This window comes from Pezoporus occidentalis, unplaced genomic scaffold, assembly GCF_034315485.1.
Source record: "Pezoporus occidentalis ecotype Australia unplaced genomic scaffold, CSIRO_AGI_Poc_V1 ctg272, whole genome shotgun sequence".
NCBI classification, from domain to species: domain Eukaryota; kingdom Metazoa; phylum Chordata; class Aves; order Psittaciformes; family Psittacidae; genus Pezoporus; species Pezoporus occidentalis.
The window spans coordinates 118,448-142,815 of NW_026914632.1; the positions used below are offsets into that span (position 1 = coordinate 118,448).

Here is a 24,368-nt window from a genome sequence, read left to right on the forward strand (position 1 = left end):
TGACAACAAACACTGCAGGAGCAGCATCTCAGTAAAGCACAGATTATCAAGGTTCATTCTACTGAGGATGAATATAAATTAAAGGACAGAAGGTGACAGATACATTATCTGTCTAATAAAGGTGGAACCCTGAAAAATCATAGTCGTCTTTTCAGAGGGAAAACACATTCCCCCCCCAAACCCAAAGAAGTGCACAGCCAAAGAACTGTGCATGCATTGCCTCCATAGTAATCCAAGCGATAAAAAGAAACCCAGAAAGAAATCCTCCTCATTGCCTTCACGGGGTCTGTGTATTAGTAGCAATTTGGTTACTTGACAGTCTCCTTGTTTCTGCTGAGACAGTTAATTTTGTTCCTAGTAGCTGGTGCAGTGCTGTGGTTTTGGCTTTAGTCTGAGAACAATGCTGATAACACACCAATGTTTTAGTTGTTGCTAAGTGGTGCTTCCTCTAAATCAAGGACATTTCAGTGTCCCATGCTCTGCCATTGAGGAACTGCATAAGAAGCCAGGTGGGAGCACAGCTAGGAAACCTAACCCAAATGAGCCAAAGGGATATTCCATATCATAGTGCGTCATGCTCAGTATAGAAATTGGGCAGAGTTGGCCGGGAGCTGCCAATTGCTGCTAGAGGATGGGCTGGGCATTGGTCAATGGGTGGTGAGCAACTGTCTTGTGTACCACTTGGGTTTCATTCCTCTCTTTTTCCTATTATTATTGTTATTATATTTTACTTTATTTCAATTATTAAACTATTCTTATCTCAACCTTCAGGTTTTACTTTTTTCTGATTCTCCTCCCCACCCCATCGTGGGGGCAGGTAAGGTGGTGGTGAAGTAAGTGAGCAGCTGCATGATACTTAGCTGCCAGGGGGTTAAACTGTGACAGACAGTTGGAAGGAAATCATACAGCCCTTTGCCAGTGTTGGCAATAGGCAAAGATGCCAAGTGGCATTACATATGTTACCACTCAATATTTTATCACCCAAATCTTGCATTGAAAGGTTAAGCTATATTTTTTTTCATTTTGTTATGTAGCTAAATGTTGGGATATCTGTTGTATCTATCTTTTGATCAAAAACTTCAAAAAGTGAAAATGTGTCCAAGTTTAAATTCTCTCAATAGGTTACAGTCCTGTAGTGAAACTGCAGGCAGTTGTGAACCGTGGGGAAATCACACAAAGTTCAATCTGAAACTAAGACTACACAAATCTGTGCAGCTCAATACTCTAAATCCACTGTGCTTACATATGTGGGTGTAGCCATTTTTAACTGTAGTTGTTATACTTCTAGTTTGGACAAGCAGCTATTTTAGCTTTTAAAATGATAAAGGAAATATTTCTATTTCTGCATCATACTTGGCACATTGCTTTTTACAGTCTTCAATAGAAAGTAAAACATTTTCACAGTGTTCTAAATCAATCTTAGATCTAATTTTATTTTTTTAAACTGATAGAGTTAAAAGATTCAAGGACACATGCTTATAGCGGTTCAGACCTCATGGTCACATGTCAACATGTTCAGTAGTATCTGACTTGTACGTTCTATTTCTTTGCAAGGGACTAACTTATAACCTTCAGCCTACATGAGCTATGAACAGATTTTAGCTCTATTGTAAAACTTTAACCTTTTTAACAGAAACTACTGTGTGCTATACACTTACCCTGTAAATTCAAATCCTTCACACTTCAGAGGTAAAAGTGCTAAGGACAATATTCTTACAGAACAAACTGCAGGGTGTGTGTGGATGTTTTCCACAATCATCCTTTTAAATTGTGCCAAGAAGGTGATTCTTTTTCTTTTTTAACTGTGTCATTGATGTATCAATAATGAACCATTACATTACTCCTCACAATCACACAGGACTTTATTTCCTTCTATTTCATTTCAGGTGCCCTAAATACCTCATTCATGTAAGGAATCCAGACTCCAGTATCTGACATTATATTTCACTATAAATTAGGACTCTAACCTAGTAATTTCTTGCATATTTTAAAAAAAGACTATATTAATAATCATAATAAAAATTCTATTGACTGTAAGTGCTGCAGTTCTCAACAAGTGATAGCAGATGTTAAAAGACATGCCAGACAGTACATGTACATAACTTGCCAAAGAGGAAGAGGTTGCAGTTAAGCAAAATTCTAGAACATATGCGATACATGTAGGTAAACATATGTTCTCTCAAATTAGAAAGTGTGGTAAGCAAAGCCTGGCATTGAATAACCTTAAATGAATACACGGTACACTTTAAAATCATAGTGACAAAACAAAAAAACTATTTAAATTTAAGTAGACTGGCTAAGATGTTTTCCCACCTCCTTAAAGGAGGTGAAAACTCTTCAGTTTCTGCTGCTGTGAGCTGACTGCACATATCCAGGATACCCTTCAGTTCTCCACTACACACTACAAGAGATCTTCAGTATGCCATCTAATATTTTTCTATTTCAGGAACTCTGCCACAAGTCCCTCCAGCCAATTTTTCTTGGGGTGTGTGTATGTGTGTGTGTGTGTGTGAACCCCATACCTACATCATAAACCAGATTTTTCTCTGTTCACACTGCAAAAAATTACTTTTTTTATCTTTCCAAAAGAAGTTAAAGACTAGAATGAGATAATGGTACTGCTTTGCACATCGCAGTACCAAGAAAATTAGCACAGCAACACAATAAATTCAGTGGTCACAATAAAAAAAAGGCAAAACACTCTTATTCTGGAATGTAGCAGAAGTACTGTTGTGAAAGGCACAGGCTTCAACTGTTATTTCACAAGGTACTTTAACATATTTGTAATATCAAGAACACAATTTTTTTTCTGCATCAGGTATCTAACTGAAGCTGACCTCAAGAAAACCAAGGCAAACCACCTTTTAAAGATGGTTGGTTAAACCACCAAGCAGCTGGTCAGATAAAAGCAAGCATTAAAGACATTGAGGTGCTGGATCATGTCCAAAGAAGAGTAATGAGGCTGGTGAAAGGTCTGGAGCACAAGTCTTATGAGAAGCAGCTGAGGTAACTGGAGTTGTTTAGCCTGGAGAAAAGAGGCTAAGGGGAGACCTTATCACTCTCTACAGCCACATGAAAGGAGGCTGTAGTTAGGTGGGTGTCAGTCTCTTCTCCCAGGTAACAAGCAAGACAAGAGGAAATGGCTTCAAGTTGTGCCGGGGAGGCTTAGATTGGATAGTAGACAAAATTTCTTCCCCATAAGGGTTGTCAAGCACTGTAACAGGCTGCCCAGAAAAGTAGTGGAGTCACCACCCTTGGAGATGCTAAAAAGACATGTATAGGTGGTGCTTAGGGACATTGTTTAGTGGTGGAATTGGCAATGCTACGTTAACAGTTGAATTTGATCTTAAAAGTCTTTTCCAACCTAAATTATTCTATTCGTACCAGGTAAACTGAATCCCTCAACACAGGAAAGACTATAAGAAGAGCCTATGTTACATGGACAACACCTTGATACACCCTACAGAATAACCTTTGCTCCTCTCTTTCCCCCACACTCTCCCCCCCCTCCAATATGGATTAATGATCTACAGCAGGAGCTACAGACTCAAGCCAAGCCTTCTGTCAGTTGAACTAACTCTTCAGGGTTAGATCGCCACCTTGAAGAAAAGGTTGCTAATGACCACAAACATGATTCCAGGGTGATATAAAATCCATATAAAACTAGTTAAATCCACAGTGATTACAGAGGGTTGGCAAAGGACACAGCTTCTCACCTGCTTTGTGACATGAAGCATATCTGGCACCAGGAGTTGCTAATGTTGGCATTTCAGCCATTTTTGGTTTTCCCTATCCATGTAAATTTTTTGTAATGATATACTGAGAATAAAAATATACTGCAATGACCTCATTACTACAAAGAGCAGTAAACATGTAACAGCCAATTACTTGCATAACTGGAAGTAAGAGGCAGCGAGGCCTGACTGACTTCAAAGAGAGAAGGATACCTTACTGGGCTGTTACTATATTGCCTTGGGTATTTTAAGATAAACCAAGCGTAGATTAAAATATCATTCTGAAGAAAGCTCCCAGCACCAATGAAGCAAAATTTTATTCAAGACATGTGGACTGTATACCAGATGTTGTAGCATTTCTCACAGTAAGTCCCAAGCTCCTGGAGAAATACTAAATCTGAGAATCTGAAGTTTTATAACAACCTTCCCTCCCCAGACAACCCCACCCCAAACAGGTAGCCCTTATGGTTAAAAAGGAAAGGAAACTAACTTGAATTACACGCAACATAAAAAAAAAGTGAAGAAAATGTAGAAAGCCAAATATGAAAACAATTGTCTTTACCTCAAAACAATACCAATGAAGCTAATTAAATGTTCTACAAGTGCCAGAAATACAGTTCTAGAGTACTTTGACAGGACTCAGTAATATGAAAATGCACTGTAATCAAGGGAATTTTTAATTCTACATGCTAAGGTCTATGGATTTATGATTTTGGAGTAAGATAGGTTGGTGCACACAGACACACGCTTGCATAAACATTCACAATGACACACCACTGACACAGGGAAGATGACATTAGGCCAAGAGGAATGGGCTGAATAGTACAATTCTCCTTTAAAGAACATACTTTATTAAGCTGAACTTCACCTCTGATTCACCACATCAGTACTGTGCTTATAAATATTCAGAAATGACAATATTATTTAGAAAGAAATGGTCTAAGTGCAACAAAGCTACTATTACAGTGTCATGAAATCCAACCCAGAATTATGTATTGCTGTAAACTGGTGGATACATACATTCATCAAAAATTAAAACCAAGATAAAAGTTACTGTTATCTCTTCCTTGTATTAGTCTTAGGTTTAAGAGACCCAGTCATATATCAGTATTATATAAGATATAATAAAAACATGGAACAAAAATTATTTCTGCTCAGAAGCATAAATATAAGACAAATTCCGTATATAAATTCATAAGACAGAGAAACAGGAAAACCAAGAAAACAATGAGATGATGCTGACTAGCACAGTAATCTACGTATCCCAGGAACACAGAAAATGAAATGCAAAGATATGAGGGAAGCTGAAAATTTAAGGTATTTTAGAAAATGACTATGAAACAATGCAGAAGGAATTCTAGAATAGCCTCTTTTAGTGTTCTTGCAGATATGGCCTCCCAGAGAAATTACCTTTCAGAGAAAAAGCATACTGCACTGGTGATGATGATCCAGCCCACCTGCTGAAGGAATTCTTCAAACAGTTCTCCCTAAGGCTTGGTCATTGTTCCTTTCTACACTACTTGGGAAAGGAGTTTCCATTGCAGCGTGAGACAGTCCCTCCCACTCCCTGGGGCTGAGCATGCTGCCTCTGCTGGACTGGGATAAAAGCCAGATTTGATTCCTCAAATAGCAAGGTGCTTTCCTGCCAACATAGCTGCTTTTTTTTTTTTTTTTAACAAATATTTTCCATTTGCTTTTGTCTTACAAACGTATCTCTTACAGGATAATACAAAATAGGAAAACAAGGTTTCTTAAAAATAAGAAAGGCGTATAAGCATAACATGTTCTGAGGGAGTTTTGCAAGGCATCTAGCACACATACACATTCTGAGCTGTTTTTGCAAAAGAAATAGATTCATGTTTCACTAAAACATGTTCTGCTTGTTAGTTTTAACATAATCAGTATTCAAGAGGGTACGGACCAACGTTCATCTGAAAAACTTATGTGAGTCACACAGAAAACCATTATTATTCAAATAAAAATGTAGAAAAAATAGATGATCCATTAAAATCTTTAAGGTTTTTATACAGAGTTGCTGGTTTTATTTATTTTCTATATCATATGATTGATATTCCACCAGTCTATTTGTGATTTAAATGAAAAGAGAAGAAGAAAATGAAAATGTCCTGAAAATAGAAATCAAAACGTCTCTTGGTTTTTTATCAAAGTGTATAAAAGAATTGTTAAATCAATACGCTTTGTTCAGAAAAAAGCAAATGGGGAATAAGTGTAAGAAGAGTTTAAAACATTTTCAAATAGACAACTATAGTATCAGTGATGGCTGGACACTGCTGAACAACTGCTACTTTTGCAAAAGATGTTCAAGTTTACTGTGCCAACATCCAACATAGAGAGGGTAAACAGAACAAACCAAAATAAATCTAGTAGAAAGATTTAGCCAACCATGTAAGAGGATAAACTGAGATCGAGACAACATTGATTCTAGCAAAGGAGAAAATATGTTTCCTTAAAAGTCTGGACTTCAGGACCAAATCTGTTTGGATGACTGAGTTCAAAAGAAATACTAAGGGAACTCTGAAGTGCGCATGGACGCGTGTTCCTTTGAAACATTACCATTATCAGCAACCAATAACAGACAAAAGTCTCTCTAAAAATCATTATATCTTAAATGCATACACTGTGAATATACATTAAACTCTAAAGAAAGGAAGTGGCTACACATGGAGATACAACACATATAGCTACTCCAAAATTTATTTAATCTCATTTAGTTAAAACCATAGATGTGTAATTGTTATGCCAGCAAGAGGTAAAATAAACTTAAGAAAGTTCATAATGCTTCCATCGCAGACATACTTTCAGAAATAACAACACTTACCTTCACGATTCCATCTATGAAAGTAATGTAACAAACTTAAATTAACAGCCAAAAGATACCAGGCTAGAGAACTATCTGACTCAGGACAGGCAGACACAGACAAAGCCAGTAGCATAGGGCAGCCCCAGTCACACAAAAGCTGATACTGTTCTGCCCAGTGAAAATCTCACTTGTAAATTGAATGACATCTGCATTCAGAAGCACCCACAGTGTCCCTGAAGAGGTGACCAAACTACTTGACTCAATAGGAGAATGATTTCTCTTGTCTCCTTCAGTGTAGGGAGCTGCATAAAATAGCAGCTTCTGGTTTTACTTTTTAGCAAACCTTGCTTCCTTTGATGCATTGTCAGAGATAAAACATAATCTGTAAAGATCTTCTTCATTAGGCACGGTCTTGAAGCCAGTATACTTTTCAAAACAAATAATTAAAGTAAAATCTTGTGTCATAATACAGAAAATAGCTAAACACAAACACCTCCAGAATCAATAACCTCTTCACATTTATTTTCAACTTCTTTATCAGTATTGCTGACACAAGACAACACTGACTCCAGGATCTCTTTCATGAATGTCAATAAAAAAAAAGAAAATCTTAATTCAAGCATTTGGTAGGACTTCTAAAAATCTGTCAGTGGTAATTAAAGCTGCTTAACTACTGAAATTTAACTCTCTTTTTCCATAAAGTTATTTACATCCTTAACTTTATTACCTTCTTTATAATCTAAACAGGATACCAGAATGAAACCATCTATAAAGATTTACATAGTCATAAACCAAGACAGTTCTATGTCACAGACAGGAATGCCCTAAAGTGTTCACCAAAATATTGATCATGACATTTCTAACAGAAATGAGAAAAAAAAAAATAAAATTGTCCAACCCAAAGTTACACTTTTTCTTTATAAGAAACATCAATTATTAAACATTTATTTTTATTTTTTTAGGTAGTGAATATTTTTAAATGGTTATTTCTTGAAGGCCCTTTTCTTTAGTCTCCCCAAGAAACAAAACGATGTTTTAATAATGAATTGTGCAACTTTTGTATAGGAATAAAACACTGAAAGAATATAGGGATTCTGTAAAATTATTTAACAAAAATGAAATTAAAAAAATCACAAAATTAACCTATTCAATAAGTCCACATCAGGATATGCTGGTGTATTGCAGGATTTGGCCTGGAGCGAATATGAATTACTTGTAAGTAGTTGGCACCTTTTTCCCCCTTGTTTTGAAAAGCTTTGGCACCCAAGTAGAGTGGAAGAGAGTCATGAGATAGGTATCTAAACAGACATACATAAATGAATCAATTAAAAACAATCGATGGGATGACAGGACTGCTGCTTATATGGCCTTCAGAGGCACCTCTGTTCTCATAACACGGAAGTTAATGAATTACTGAGAAAGAAGACTTCCATTTTGTGACCTATATTAAAAAAACATGTGGGTAACCTGCACTCCTAACACAAAGGTAGACCTTTCCCTATTTTGTTTTTCCTTCTTTCTGAAAAAGAGTTAGTTCAGAAGCAAAAGAAGGTATTTTCAGCCACAGGAGTGATCTATCATCATGTGCCTAATCTAAAAATAAGGATACGTCTTGAGAAAAAGTAGGAACATGAGAACAAATTTAACTGTGGAAAAAGGCCAAGGAAAAGGAACAGTAGTTTTAATGCAAAGAGACAGCCACAACTTCACAACAGATTAGAAAATTCCTACTTAGTGGTATATAATGCTTTACAGGTGACCTGTTTTGATGGCCTCATTAACCCCAAATACTCCAAGAGAGGTAAACAGTTTCCCTGGCAGAACTTCATCCAAGTACAACTGATGATTTTTTCAGAGCTCAAACAGAAACTGGAAGAGTATCAATGCAATTCTATCATTCCCCTTTCACATAGCAGAACAAAACGGCTTTTTGATAGCATTTTGTTCTCACAAATATATTACTATACATGCATCCATTTCTGTCTAAGAGAATGACTATGACTTTTAAATACAAGAATGGCAAAATGATATGAATTCATTGCATTTTTTTCTTGTTTAAAAGGGTATGGCAGACCATTACAGAAATAACAGATCATTAGTGAAGTACTATGAACCAGATTGGTATTATAAAGAACAGGAAAAAGCATTGCAGCAGCATGAGCTAATGTCTGGTAGACCTGTCATAGACCAAAATGCGTAAACAAAAGCCATCTGATTTATCAAAGCCCAAGAAGCTATATGACAACACAGAATCATAGTTTGGGTTGAAACGGACCTTCGAAGGTCATCTAGTCCAAACACCTGCAATGAGCAGGGACATTTTCAACTAGATCAGGTTCTCTAGAACCACATCCAGCCTGGCCTTGAATGTCTCCAGGGGTGACATATCCACCACCTCTCTGTACAACCTATTCCAGCGTTCTACTACCCTCACTGTAAATTTTTGTTTCCCACATCCGGCCTGAATCGCCCCTCTTTTAGTTTAAAATCATTACCCCTCATCCTATCTCAACAAGCCCTGCTAAAAAGTCTCTCCCAACCTTTCTTATAGGCCTCTTTCAAGAACTGAATGGCTGCAAATAAGGTCTCCCTGGAGTCTTCTCTTCTCCAGGCTGAACCCCAACTCTCTCAGTCTTTCCTCATAGAACAATGGTTAATAAATACGTAAAACCTTTCTGCATGAGTGACACAAGTGTTTTGGTTCTTATTATTAGACTCATGTTAATCTCTTCCTGTCCAGGTTTTTATTTCTCATTCATATTATCTGATCACCTTCCTATATTGCAGCTTGTGATATAAAAAGACAGAGCAATGTAAGCATTTGGAACACAAGCTAGATAAACTTACTGGGGGGAAAAAAAAATTTAGTGCAAATTACAAGATGACTTGTTGGAGATGCAATTCAGGAAAATCATGAGCTCCTAATCCCTTCTTCCTGCATGCTTCATATAATTTTATCCAATGCGTATTTAATGTAAAATGCATAAAGTTATCAAGAACAGAGATTAGAACTGTAGAGTCTTGTGCCAAAGCAACGCAGTCATCACTTAACGGGTAACTATCTATGGTTCTTTGATTCATAGAGCTGCATTGTGGGGAAGCTTCACTAGAAAGCTTATCTTCCCATACAGGCCAGTTCAGAACCCTGCAGCTGGGTCCTCTTCTGGAAAGAAGTGTGTGAGGATTTGAATCCATTAAACTTGAAGGATGCACAGAATCCAGGTGGCCCACTCTTCACTAATCACTACACAAAGTGTAAGAAGTGTACAAGTCATCTACTACATTGTAAAGAGTTTGGGCACCAGAGGAACTATGGCACCATTTACATTCACACCATACCCCTACAAAGCTGCATATAGGAACTAAAGCATTCACCAATTTTTCAGAAACTCTCTAAAGTTTCTACAACCATAATCATCTACCTGCAGATCAGATAGCTGGCCGTCTTCCACTGGGTAAAAAGCATAGACATCTTGGTAGATTTGTGATATTCACCGAGGTATCCAAGCTGTTACATTTGGTAATAAAACAGCCATCATCTATATGGTCACATGAGCATTTTGGTTTTGATTCAGGAGAGCATTTTTGAAATGCATCTTCTGATTATGCCCATCACCCATTTTTGTTTTTCATTGTACAGTGTTGGCAGAGCATATTTCCTCTCAAATGACACTAAATGACACTAGTATAGCTAGTATAAAGCAAAAGCCCTCAAAATACACAATGAACAACAGATATAGAAGCACATTCAAACTGCTTAGCACAGAAAACTTACATCTAGTAGCGTGTGAAGATGCTGATCCTGGAAAACACTGTGAAGAAAATCTAAGTCTTTTTCGCTGCAGTCTGTAAGTGCATGAATTTCTTCCAGGCTATCCAGCACCTGTGAGACTGCTCCTATGGGGCAATAAACAGGAAAAAAGAAAGAATAAAAATCAATAAAGCAAAGACTCATGGTAAACTGAACTTTGGAAAGGGAAACTTTCACTTCATCTGGTATAACTGGAACAGGAACTTCAAAAAGCTGGAGTTTCTACAGGAAAACTCACTGAATAAACTTTACGCATATCAACAGTGCCCATATATAGTGCAATTATATCTAAGAAATGGTTTAAATGAAAAGAGGTTAAAGCCTGTTTTTATTAAGCTTCACTTTGCAGTCTTTTACCATGGTTTCAAATGATGTCTTATTAAGTTACTTCGGTTATCTGCCTGTCCTCATCGTTCTCACCCCAACCTTCTCTTTTTTCACTTTTTGAACTGCTGGCCAACCTCAAATACATATTCCAAATCAGTAAAAATTTGAAAGAACCAGTGCTCTCACAAAATCTTTTAAAATTAGCATCTGAATAGAGGAGGGAAGACAGAGAAAGGGCTGACTGCTCTGTCCTCCAGAGAAGGTAAAAAAGTCTGTAACATGAGCTCTGTTTTTTTGTTCTGTTTGTTCTGCTTGCCTGGTTATCTCAGACCCAGCACTTGCTGCCTTTTGACCAGTGATTGTTTTGGGTCATAGAAAGGTGGGCATGATTTTTACATGGTGTAAGGGTGAAAAGAGAAGCATGAGACATGGCGACAGAAAGGAGAAACAGGAGGCATTATGGAAGGTGGAAGTCCTTGCGGACAGTTGAATTCACAGCCGGGGAGGATGCAGAAACACAACACCAATCCACAGTAAACCAGCCCCTATTGGTTCCTTTTGGAACAACTTGTTTTGAAAATCAGGTATCAGTGGTGGCTGCCACTTGTGTGCATTACTAGAACAGTAATTTTGGCTTATCTAAGCACAGCCCTTGTCTTCAGTTTTTCCACAGTGGTATAAGCATCTGGAAAGATGTTAGCATATCCAGTGTTAGTCTAAAATGGTGGTGTCTGACAGTGAATGTTTCTTCATACATAAATTCTAATTCAGGATACATAATTCTATGCATTCTGTATTTCACTAATTTGTCCTTAATATGCTTAGTTTGTTTACTTATTCATTGTCAGGACAGATAATATCTGAAAATTGCCATATTTCTTGAAATTCCATTCTTCACTATATGAACAATACTTACCAGCCTTCCTTAACACAACTCCTTTTATAATGTATAGCATTTTCAGAATGTAATAAAACCAAGACCCTAACCTTCTCTTAATCACACAAGGAAACAAGTTTAATTATTTCTCTGAAAACTTTGAAAAACTGGAATAAACATAACAAAATACACAAACCCTACTATACAAGGCTTGTGACGTCATGGCTGGATGAGTAAGTTACAAGTCTAGAAACTTACATCACATTTAGTACAAATCTCAACCTAGGATTCTCCTCACCATTCCCTGTACACCCAGGTTAAGAGCTACAGTATTCTACTCACAACTCATGGCTCAGGAGCAAGAAGCCTTATTAGTCCTCTCCCACTGAGTGTGCCTGATTAGTTATTTCCAACTGATATATTAGTTTAAGTTACATTCCTTTAAAGAGGTGGCTGGACAGCAAATAAAACTAATGGTTTGTCTTATTGTAGCTGCTACACATGAGTCAGGTGCACTGAAGAGAAAAAACTGCTCTTTGATAATGAATAAGCATACTCAGCTGAAAGAAACTGTCCATATTCTTCTGCCTGAGCCACAGCTTCCACACTGGGAAACACTGCAGGAAACCTGAGAAAATACAGGGTGTGGGAATCTGCTGGTTTAGCATGGGGACATCAGAGCTAAGCCTTAAAGGCAAAGAAGGAAAACACTACCCAGGGACTCAAAAGGGACTGTGCTGAGTTTCTTTAAACATTTTCAGTATGTCATTTAAAGGCTGATGAACTCAGAGATTTTCAAGCCTGAAGGAAACTGCCTGACTTTCCAGGATGGAGTTAGTGGAAGTAAATTTGTTACAATTCTCTTTCTGTTCTTGTCATGCTCAGAGTTCAAATTATTTTCTTTTCTAACACAACTTTTCTTCCCGGGTTCAATCCCCTTTCAAAGTGAATTTGAAGTGTTTAAGGAAAACTCAGGAGGACAGTCGGATATCTTAAGGCTTGGCTATCTTAAATCTCTAACACTGCTCAATGTTGCTTATAACCACCAAAACATGAGCCAAAGCCAGAAGCAATGAGAAGTATCTTCGATGTTGTCTCTAATGCCGTATTATTGTGAAACGCTGAACGGACCATCACTCTGCTCTGGATCATCACATTATCTAGTTAACAATATTACTTTGGGAATTTTATTTTGTGGAATACTTTGGGCCTTTCAAATAGAAATCAAAGTTACTTTTTTCTTTTTTTTTTTTTTTAATATTTGCATCTCAACAACCTTTTGAATGTCTGGGAATTCCAAAACATTAAGCTTTTTGTTCATTAGGTATTTTTTCTCCTGTCCACTGGTTGCACTGAATAGACAGCTGTAAAAGAAAGTTTCCTAAAATATACTCAATAAATTTGATACGAAGTTCTGACAGTGACTTTGCAAATCTCTCAGAATCACAGTTCTATTTCATAGTTTTTTTACCTAAAATCTTATGTTGTATCTACTGCCATTGTCTTTTATGCTTTTACAAATAACATGAACCTGCATGAGAAAATGGCACAGCAGCAATATACTCACAGCCTGTTATTGCATAAAATAGTGACAGAACAATTCTACAGGCATTTCTGTGAACACCTAAATTCTCTCTGTTACAGACATCTGGTTAAAAGCCTAGGAATACTTTTCAGAAGAGTTTAAAATTCAGGTAAAAGACTATACAAAATAAAACTAAGCAATCCTTACAGTACACCTGCCCCTAAAAAGACTCATATTCTATCACATTTCAGTTAAACTTCTAACCTTTGGGGAAAGTGTAAAAGCATTCAATATTTATAATTAAAGCTTGTATCCTCTAGAAATAGGCTTTAATGTCTTTCACCAATGCACCCATTTTAGCCTCAGCATAGATGATAAAAAAAGGACTTAAATGAGCTATTATACAGCCATACAATCTAAAAGCTCAGACTGCTCATGGTCTGTAGCAGTTACAGACAGAATTCACAAATACAGAAATTAGAATGATGCATAAATATTAGGAATCCAGGACAATGAAAGTTGACTAAATTGACTGGCTTTGCTTGTTTTAAGACTCTCTAAAGTGAACTGTGAGAAAATGTTGCTTACTTCCCAGAACTTTCAATTAGCCCCAGCCACTAAGGTGACATGAATCTCACCCTACGCCTTAAGTTACTATAAAAATATATAATACACATATGATTGCGAAGGAAATGTTGTAATTCCAGTGATACAGGCAGAAAACTTTTCTCCACAGTAATAGTAACAAAATCAGCACCAAACACAGTTCTGTCAGATCCTACTGTAAATGCATATACGTTCTCAGGGTGCAAATGAGCAGTGATATTCTGGGCCATGCACAAAACCTTGTCTTGTATTCCTGTAAGGCTACCTAAGAAAGGATGGTTGCAACTATTCACAATTTCCTTGGGGCTGACAAGTCTGAAAAGTTTAAACTTACCTGTTCTCACTATAGTAAAAGAAAGTCAGAATGCTTATGACACTTCTAAAGTCAGTACTGGTACATGACATGTTTTTATAGTTAGTGGAATGACTTTTTAATGTGATACCAAATTGCTTCTAAGAAGATGGAGATGAACTGAGTAGCTTTCTGCCTACTAAAGCAGTTCTGTTATTTGTCAGTTTGACGTATTTGTTTTAGAAGGCAGTAACTTGGGATTATTTCTTCACCTGGTGCATAGTCAAAGTTATCACTGTTATTTTCCTGTAGGTTCTGTTAACTCATTTATGGAGAGGGCAATTCAGAAACAGTTCTCTCTTAAAGCTGAATTCTAGTTCTCATACAGTGCCCTTAATACCATCTGAGGTTGGTATGGACACCGGCTTATCAAGGTGTGAGCAGATAGAGCTTTGGTAAAAGAAAGTGCTGTTATTACATCCTGGCATCTAGCTATTCTAACCTGGAACAGGTGGTTTGGCTACAGAAACTGAACTTTAGAGGTCAGTAGGAGTTGCTTACTTCTTCCCCACAAGGGAAAGAAGAGAAGAAATCTTTAAAATATTGTTCCAAGAATTGCCTACGTATTCTACAATAGTAGTGTGTCTCCACCATAAAACACCATAAAGCACCCCAAAGGGTTGCTTTTCCAAGGCTCAGCAAGCCAGGCAGGTACAACTGACTTCCTCTGTCATGGAGCAGGTAGTATAGAGAATTAATAGCTTCTTTTCAGGCAGCTGTGATCTGCAACAATGTATGACTAAAAGATTGGGTAAAAAGAATTAAATCATGTTGCCACATACAAAGATTACATTCTGACTACAAATACCTTCAAAGAAGGTAAAATAATGATTTGCTTTTTTTTTTTTTTTTTTTTTTAAATACCAAGGATTACAAATGCCCATTTAATTCTTGGTCGGTCATACAACAGCTTCTGAGAAATGAAAACTTGTTACAGGAAGCCTGACCTCATTTAAATACAAAGCTATAAAACTGTGACCTTTTTGCAAGTCTCCTGCAATTAGTAATCCAGGAAATGACTCTGTAGAAGACCTTATGACAACCATTATAATAATAGTATATTTTTATTAAAGAAAGACTGATTATCTCTAAATCCCTTAGATTTGAGGAACTGTATAAGATTAAGTTCCTGACACCAAGCAGTCATTTTAAACCTGCTCATTCTTATAAGCAACCTTAATTTGGATTGGCTTTTCGACTGTTCTTTATGTTGTATAAATAGGTAAGTAACTATGCCTTAAAGATTTACAGTGGTTTTTAAATGACTAAGCAAAGCTTAGCAGTTATTTGCAATTTCTCTATATATTGTAATCCAGTCCTCACGCCAGTCAATCTACAATCAACATAACCTGATTTTTCCCAACATCATCTCTTGGCTGCCTTCTGGTGTGCAGCTGCTGTAAATGAAATTAAAAACCAACCCTGGCTCTCAAAGCACAGGCATTTGGGAAGGTAGGATTTATATTTCACTTTGTGACGATGTCTGAGGCTAGCACATACAACAAGGACAGAAGAAAAAAATATCAGAAATGGTTACATTTTAGAGAAATAAAAAATTAGGATCACTAAATGAAGTCACTGGATACAATCTCATAAAACCAAAATGGGCATTATTATAAAGTGCAGTTATTTTTAGGAAAAAAAGTATTTTATAAATATTGCAAGATTCTGATAGAGCGCATCTGGTGAAGTGAGAATGAGGTAAGTTTCACCAGCTTTGTAATGTGAGATTCGAGTTTCATGGATTTAATTTTCATTTTTCATGTATGACAAAACAAAGATTCATTGCTTCTGCTTCAAGACCTCAGAAACTTACACCTTTAAGTGACTATTTAGTGATAATTGTATAAATGAATGCTTCCAGTAGTTTTGTTTTGCTGGCATCTGACTATGATACCCTAAAAACACAAGACATAAATATTTTACACAATTAGGTAATTAAGCATTATACCGAAGTGCTGTGGAAATGATGAAGTATCTGCCTGCAAATCACAATCCCATACACATTTTAAACTGTTCACTTTAGGCCTGTTTTGCCTTAGTAGTAGTCGAGAGGAGTCCACTTAAAAATGTGTAAGATAGAACACCGCTATTGCCTGTTCATTCTGTAAAGAATTTACTAAACATACACTGTTTCCATTAAGGGCAAGAAAAGAGTCTTTTACAGGGGTGGGACCTTTCCACTACTTGTGCTGATGTAACTTTGTAGATTAAGAGAAAGCTAATTGAGTACCAGATCTCTTCATCACTTTAAACCACATCTGCAAGAATCACTGGAGCCGAGATGCCTCCAACCTCACACAGTAATCTGCTGCTCTTTGCTGTTTGCTACATTCCAGAGCAACTATTTCTGTAAGGACAGATGACAGCCAAAGCATGAGTGTGCATGTCTATGTATGTATATGCCTATAATAGTTCAAAATAAGGTGGGAGATACATGCTTCACATATACACAGTCACAGAATGGTTTGAGTTTTAAGGGACCTTAGAGATCCCCTAGTTCCAAGACCCTGCCATGGGCAGAGACACCTTTCACTGAACCAGGTTGCTCAAAGCCCCATCCAGCCTGGCCTTGAACATTTCCAGGGATGAGGCATCGCAGCAGCTCTTGTGGAGGGGCTCAGCTTGGGCAAGCATTCTGAGACAGGGAAATAGGCGGATAAGGAACAACATCCCGCACAACCTGTAACATCAAAAGAATGAACCAAACAACAATCCATGACTTAGATCAGAAATGGATCATGAACATATGTCGTGCTGCCCTGACCTAGAATGGAAGAGCTGTTAGCCTGTAAGTCTTAAAATGATGCAGGAAACCCCCCAGCTTTTAGAGCTTGGATTTTGAGACACTGAAATTGTTCTTGAAATGGTTGTGGTTTGTATCAAAGGGTCTAGAATGTCACACCTTCTCCTCTGTCTAAATAGTCTGCAGATATTAGAAGTGTTTGCATTTTCAATCTTTCATGAACTGTGCAGCTAACCTCTTCCCTACATGTAAGTAATATTCCTTCATTAAGGAGACACATACTAGATAATTAAATCAGGTGTATGCATATTGCAAAATGTATATACAAATGTATATACAAAATGTATATACAAATATAAATGCATATACAAAATGTATATGCATATATCGTGTATCACATCAACACAGAATGGTCAAGAATGTTCATGCAAGGGGATAGCAAGAAAAGAATGTATGACTAATATTACAGTATATGTTCAGTCTTAGGAGAAAAAAGCCCATTAGTTCAGGAAAACATTAATTTTGGAACTAAAATGCAAACCCAAACCATTTTATCCTTTATTAATTTGATAAAAAATAAATTTTATTTCAGTTGTGTTGCAAATATTGAAAACAAAAACCCAGGTAATTTTAATACTGCCTCTAAACTAGAATCTTAGGAATTCCTTGGAAAACATAACACTCCTGGTTAATTATACTTTCAAAATTATAGAATGATTTAGTCAAAAATGTACAGGCTATTTTTCTTGAACAGGCAGTATTAAAACTGAAAATAGCAAAGAGAAGAAAGCTGATTTTTAAACATGCAAAGACACACACCATAGCTGAATGATATGCCTTAAAGGAAAACAAAGGGATACCTACTTTCTGCTGCTAGAAGTCCTAGTAGGAAGGCAGCATTTGGACAAACAACAAACAGTATGAAGATTTCAGAACAAGCGATTTATAAAGCTGCAACCTAGCACACTATTTTAGCCACAAAATAGTATGAACAAAGTGACAAGGATCCCCCCCCTTTTTTTTTATCATGGTTTCTATGTCTGAAGCAAATGGGACTTGCAGGCTGGGATAGGAGGAAAACATACACTTGGCATTGGGAAGGTAGCACATGTACACAGTGCTAGGTATCTATAATAGTAGACTTTTTCCAACATTGGTTAAACTATTTTAAAAATCTCATGAACAAAAAATGATTTCAAGTAAGATTATCATAAAAGGTGAATTGAAAAACTAATTCAACATACTGTAAATGAAGCATAACATCATACTAATTTACTAGTATTTACTAACTGGAATTTAGCAATATTATATTGAAGTTATTTTTACCAAAGTTTCAGTGAGAACCAATATGAGAATCATTTAGAAACACAACCACTTTATTACTGTTTTTAGTTGATAATGACTTTATATACTTAAAAGGTTTTGTATCTAAACATACCAGAAGGAGAAGATATAACAGCTGAAAAATTATAAAGATAATAATGGAATATTGGAAACACTCAAATTTATGATCTCAAACCTGTCAAACCTGTCAGTTATACCTGCAATACTAAATCAGGAATTAATAACAGTAAATTATAAGGTAAATGATTTCCCTCCCTCCCCCAAAGAAGTCATGCTTAAAAATGTTACACAAGGCCCCTTGCAAATATTTACAAAATAAGTGGAAAGGTTTTCAAAACAACAGGATTTCTTTTTCTTTCTTGTGTCAACATGACTGATAGTTTTTAAGATATGGACTTATACTGGCCATTTTTCACGAAATCTAAATCCCATAAAACTACTAAGCAGTCACTAACTTATGCATTAAGCTAGTTTAATGTATATTAAACAACTTGGTCATACATTTGCTATTTGATCTCACTCTGAAATACTATTTGATTTAGCTTTTCCCCCATTGCCATGACTTTAAAATTTGAAAATCAAGATCTCATACAGCTAAAATTTTCTCATTCGATACGACAATAGAACAAATAAAAAGAATGAAAATTTCAATTTTCAATCCTGAGACAAAATATCAAAATGCATTTGTAAAAATGCCACATGAAATTTATGCCTTGCAGTTGAGAAAACAAGCTAGAAACACTGATGTACACTTAAAGCACCTGCTCACTGTGCAATGCAAAAGTACTGCTTCTATGTTTGTCACCTTTACAGTTACCACAGAGCTCAGAAATCACAGAAATGTTCAGGAAGTACTGCGACAGTGCTATTTGTTAGCCTGTGCTAAGTAAGTACACCTGGTCAGTCAGTGTGTTATAAAAGATGCTGCTGTACCTTCTTTGTGGTTAAACTGAAATCATAGAATAGTTAGGGTTGGAAAGGACCTTAAGATCACCTAGTCCCAACCCCCCTGCCATGGGCAGGGACACCTCACACTAAACCATGTCACCCAAGGCCTTGTCCAACTTGGCCTTGAACACCGCCAGGGATGGAGCATTCACAAACCACTCCCTGGGCAACCCATTCCAGTGCCTCACCACCCTAACAGGAAAGAATTTCCTCCTTATATCCAATCTAAACTTCCCCTGTTTAAGTTTTAACCCATTACCCCTTGTCCTGTCACTACAGTCCCTAATGAAGAGTCCCTCCCCAGCATCCCTATAGGCCCCCTTCAGATACTGGAAGGCTGCTCTGAGGTCTCCACGCAGCCTTCTCTTATCCAGGCTGAACAGCCCCAACTTCCTCAGCCTGTCTTCATACGGGAGGTGCTCCAGTCCCCTGATCATCCTCGTGGCCCTCCTCTGGACTTGTTCCAACAGTTCCATGTCCTTTTTATGTTGAGGACACCAGAACTGCACACAATACTCCAGGCGAGGTCTCACAAGAGCAGAGTAAAGGGGCAGAATCACCTCCTACAGCATTACAAGATGCCTTACAGGAATCTAGGACTTTTTGCAGCAAAAAGCTACTCTGAAACTTGTTAGTCACATTTCAGAATATGAGCACTATAAACCGAGCCATTCAAGCAGGCGTTATAGAGGAAAGTCCTTCAGGCAATAGGTAAGGTTTGCTTTAATCTAAAAATCAGTTATGCGGTTTTCCGAAGTCTATGGGCTATTCACTGGCTTAAATCCAACACTGACTCAGTGGTTCTGAAAAGGTGGGTACAAAACAGTTTTTGGAAATATAAAGTTATGAACGCCCTCTTCAATTTATGGGTTTTTCTAACTGTTGGCCTAAAAACTTAAATATCATAAATCTACTTAAAACTCCAAAGTAAACTGAATGGACTTCCTTAATTCAGCTTCCCAAGTCAAAATGTAAAACAATTCCACAGCCTTTCCTTGGGCTGCTGCAGAATGAGGAAGCTAAAAAAGCAGAAGAAGTGAAAAGCTTTACACTGGCGATGTTCGTTCTTTAGCCTTTTGTTAAAACACTTAAAAATTATACTTCCGTACTCCCTCTAAGGCGACAAATGGTCAGCATTTGACATAAGCAGAGGATATTCTCCATCTTAATCTCATTTGCAATCAGGCAATAGGAGAGCCAGCGAGGGTCGGGGAGAGAGAAGGGAGTTGGATGGAGAAGGGCAGCAGAGAGCGAAATGATTGTAATTTCTCTGGAACCTAATTAATTTCATGGTCCACTTCCAATACTCTCTACCAGGCCAATTTTTCTCATGTGTCAGATTTAGCCTTTAGGGCTGCTGACAGCTATATGTTTGTTACAGCATATTAAAAATATCCAAAACATTCACTAACTTGGGAAATTGACATTTACAATGACTTGAAGACAGACAACCTGGAAGTAAAATGTTTCACATTCTAGCAAAAAAATATTTGCAAGGTGTGTGTCATTTGAGCTGTTTAGTGGCTTTGCTAAAGAAGTTACTGAACACAGCCTATCAGCAGCAAAGTAATATTGTTTTAGTTTAAAAATATTTACTTAATTTTTCAAAACATTTTAAAAGCCTTTGCCATACTTTCTCAAAATTTAGTGAGACTGACTTCTACCTTGTTACCAACAGAATGCTAGTGGGTTAAGTCTAGTCTTTCTGAGGACAGCTACTGACTAAAGAGGAAATAGATCACCCAGAACAAGCTGTGGGAACCAATAATTATTAATACATTCTATGAATGAAAGGAAGATGTGTACAGAAAAATACCTGGTTAACTTTATATGAAACTTATCTGTGTTCATTGCCATCTAATTTAGTTATACAATTTGCTGACCCTCATTGGAAAGCTCTCTAACAAGAATATCTTTTGTGATTCTACATCTAAAAAAGTCACCTGACTTGCTACCTATAGTGCTTTCATATTCCAGGCTGTCTGGTAATATAGCAAGATGCTCGAAGGTTCCAGAAATCCCAGGTTCACTGTACTCTGAGGAAGAACACCTCTAGATTGATCCAGCAAAAGGAAAGAACTGAAAGTTTTTGTTTCTGTGTTTAGAAAGACCTGGAGGAGGACAGGATATACAATTTGCATAACCCAATAAGCATTTACATTTTTACATCTTTATCTTGGTAGGAGTTCCACATTTGCCCATTTCTGACAACTCCTTTAAATTCAATTATAAGCTCCATGAAATTTTATGGGAGGATTAAATAGGCAGCAACATTTAAAATATTAAATGCTCTTCATTAGAGTTTATGGTCTGGAATAGTATTAAGAGCTGTTAGGAAGGAAACTTAAATAACCTTTAAGATAGCCAAGTTATTATGGCAATTCAAGAGTTTTATGTCTAATATCTATAAAGTAGCTCAGTTTAGAATAATCACAAGAATCTATCTTTACAAGAGAAAAATATTTGAAAACTTTGTGTTCTTCTGAAGAAGATTGATTTCCATATCTAGCAATTTCAGAAGCTGAAACTTGCAGTGTTTATTAGTGTTTATCCTGTGATATTAAATATTTTATCAGCTAATGTAGTCAGTCAGGGACACATCATGAAAACTACTCACTTAGTATGATTTCCTGATCACCGTGATCTCCCATCAGTGAGATCAACAATGTTATTCTAGGAACAGCTACACTTTCCTGAGAAATCCAACCTATTGTTTCAGTTATTTTAGAGATGAACAGAACATAACAATGGATCCATCATAGATATTGCATAGAATTTACATAAGTAGTAGATTCATATTTTCTGTGAGCAGAAAACAACAGAACTTGTACCTTTGTTATATATTGATATCTGCAATTACATCACTATATGAGGAAGACACATGCCGTGTTGATGCAAGACTGAAACTGGAAAGAGGAACTGCAGCTTTCAGATTAGGAAAGTTGCTACTACCAATCACGCTGGTGGCCTGTTTGTTTTATTGAAATGGGGGAAGTAACTGAAACAAGAATTAAAGAACTGCAAGTAATTCTGGGTGAAGTAAAATAGACTTATTCTTTCTTTAAAAGAATATATGGATATTACTCACAAGTACATCAAGTATTCAAGAGCTAGCTGCCTGGAGTTAGGCCATGAGGCTGTTATTACCCATTTTTAATAAATGATCTGAGATTCCCATTCACTTCTGCAGAAATGATGAGCAGTGTGCATCTCTAAAGATGAAGTGATTTAATTGCATTCCAAGAAATGAAATTTAAGAATTTCAACCAAAAAAACTGCCCCCAATTCCTACATTAATGACATTGAAATAATTTCTGAAAATTACTTGCTCATATGAAAAAGCAAAAAAGTCACACTTAACATATGCAGCCAATAAGTAATTTTATCACCTATTAAAATATTGGGGAAAAGAATCATCACACAGTAGTTCAGCACCTGCAATTAAATTCTTGAAATGTCTTCCAGTAAAGTTGATGTATACAATAAATATTCTGCCATTACTATTCAGTTTAGAAAAAATAAGAGAGTCAATTTGCTTTAGATTTTTCTTAAAAGTTCATTTAACCTGATCCTAAATCCTAATTTTAGGTCAGATAGACCAACACAGACTTTTGCACTGCAAATGTCGTGAGTAACATTATATCAGAATTAAGATACGTAACTGTGACAGGTCTGTGTTAGTACAGGGATTGTTAGGTTATTTGAATTCCTGGACAAAAGGACTACTTGGAGTAAGATCACTGTCCTGCCCAAGATGTAGCTATGTGCTCAGAGCACAGCAAAGGTAGTATCTTCTCCTTTGAAGTATGTTGGGAGGTTCCTGAAGCACAGGTATTGTCTCTCTCTGAAGATCTGAGTTATAATATCAGAAATACTGTTGAATGTATTCTAAAGAGGAGACATCTTAATTCATACTGTTCTCCAAAACAGGAGGTCAAGAAACTCTGGCACACAATATTTTTCTTCTATAAATAACTACTAGTAAGGTATGAGAACCTTGCTACTGCCCCTTACTCAAGACAGTATTTCAATCTGCTTTTACACTCAAGTAATATAAAGAGAAATACGAGGTTATAGCACCATTTGTAATTAAATGTACATAAAACAAATAAAAAAATCAGACAGATTTCTGTAGAAACTTACAACTGTGCAGAGATTTTATCTTCATTTTCTCCAGTCACTAGCACCATTATGGAAAACTCTTTATGCTTTCATATTTAAGTGTTAACTTAATATGCAACTTTACAAAATCATGAGAAATTATTAAATACTTGGTACTCTAGTCAGTATAGCATTAAAACAGGTTGACTGCAGTAAATATACTTTCTGTTACAATACCTGAGGAGGTGGGGTCTTCAGAGAAGTCTGGCAGCTCTTCAGGGGGGTCACCGTAGAATGAGTTGAATTTGTGGCTTGACACAGCTGCTAGTACTGCCCCCTGAATAAAAATACCCATAATGCCTAAATTACACAAAGAAGGATAATGAAACAGTCTCAGATATCACCCAATCTCCTGAGGTCTCTCAGGTGTTGACTTTCACATTGAAGAGTAAATAAATTTTATAGTCTTCAGTTCTGCTTCACTATTACCGGTGACCGTATCTAACAGAAGAGCTGGCCATACACAACTCTAATAAACAGTAAATATGTTCTTTGCAAGGGGATTTATTTATTATTTTAAAATAACAAGTGCAAAGCCTAAATTCCTGTCGTATAATGTAATCAAAATTTCTAATTTGGAGTCATGGAAACAACCAGGTTGGAAAAGACCTTCAAGATCATCAGCTCCAACCATTCCCCAGCACTGCCAAGCCCACCACTAAACCATGTCACTAAGGCCTTATCTACACAGTTTGGGAATGCTTCCAGGGACGGTGACTCCACCACTGCCCTGGGCAGCCTGTTTCAACACCTGGGGGAAGGAATTGTTCCTAATATCCAGCTTAAACCTCTCCTGGTGCTGCTTGAGGCCGTTTCCTCTTGTCCTATCCCTTGTTCCTTGGGACAGGAGACTTATTTCCACTTCCCCTCTTACCTAGACTGGGTGGTTTAGCAAGTACACAAATTTACCCTTTAAAACAAAATGTTTGAGAAATGGCCAGAATCTGACACTGACAGAACTATATATCCATAATTTATCTATATGAAAATGTATTAATCTCAGACTCCCAGAATGAGCGTTACATGGAAGCAAGTTTAGCAGCAGGCAAAACGGACAATATATAATTTCATGAAACATTCTGTAGAACAGTGCTTTGATTAAAACGGTAGAAAACA

The 24,368-nt window shown here is 36.8% G+C and overlaps 1 protein-coding gene across 14 annotated transcripts in view; it reads right to left on the reverse strand.

Annotated features, from left to right (window-relative positions):
• CASK (calcium/calmodulin dependent serine protein kinase) overlaps positions 1-24,368 on the reverse strand; it is a 200,331-nt gene that overhangs the window by 50,134 nt on the left and 125,829 nt on the right. For 9 of the 14 annotated variants that reach the window (XM_062624824.1, XM_062624828.1, XM_062624826.1 and 6 more), the window contains 3 exons: positions 23,430-23,529; positions 17,664-17,681; positions 10,331-10,452 (listed from right to left, as the gene is read on the reverse strand). In XM_062624824.1, coding sequence (XP_062480808.1) covers positions 10,331-10,452; positions 17,664-17,681; positions 23,430-23,529 — 240 coding nt within the window. Of the gene's footprint in view, positions 1-5,164; positions 5,211-10,330; positions 10,453-17,663; positions 17,682-23,429; positions 23,530-24,368 lie in introns of those variants that run through there. The other 5 variants (XM_062624830.1, XM_062624827.1, XM_062624821.1 and 2 more) reach the window with 3 other exon arrangements.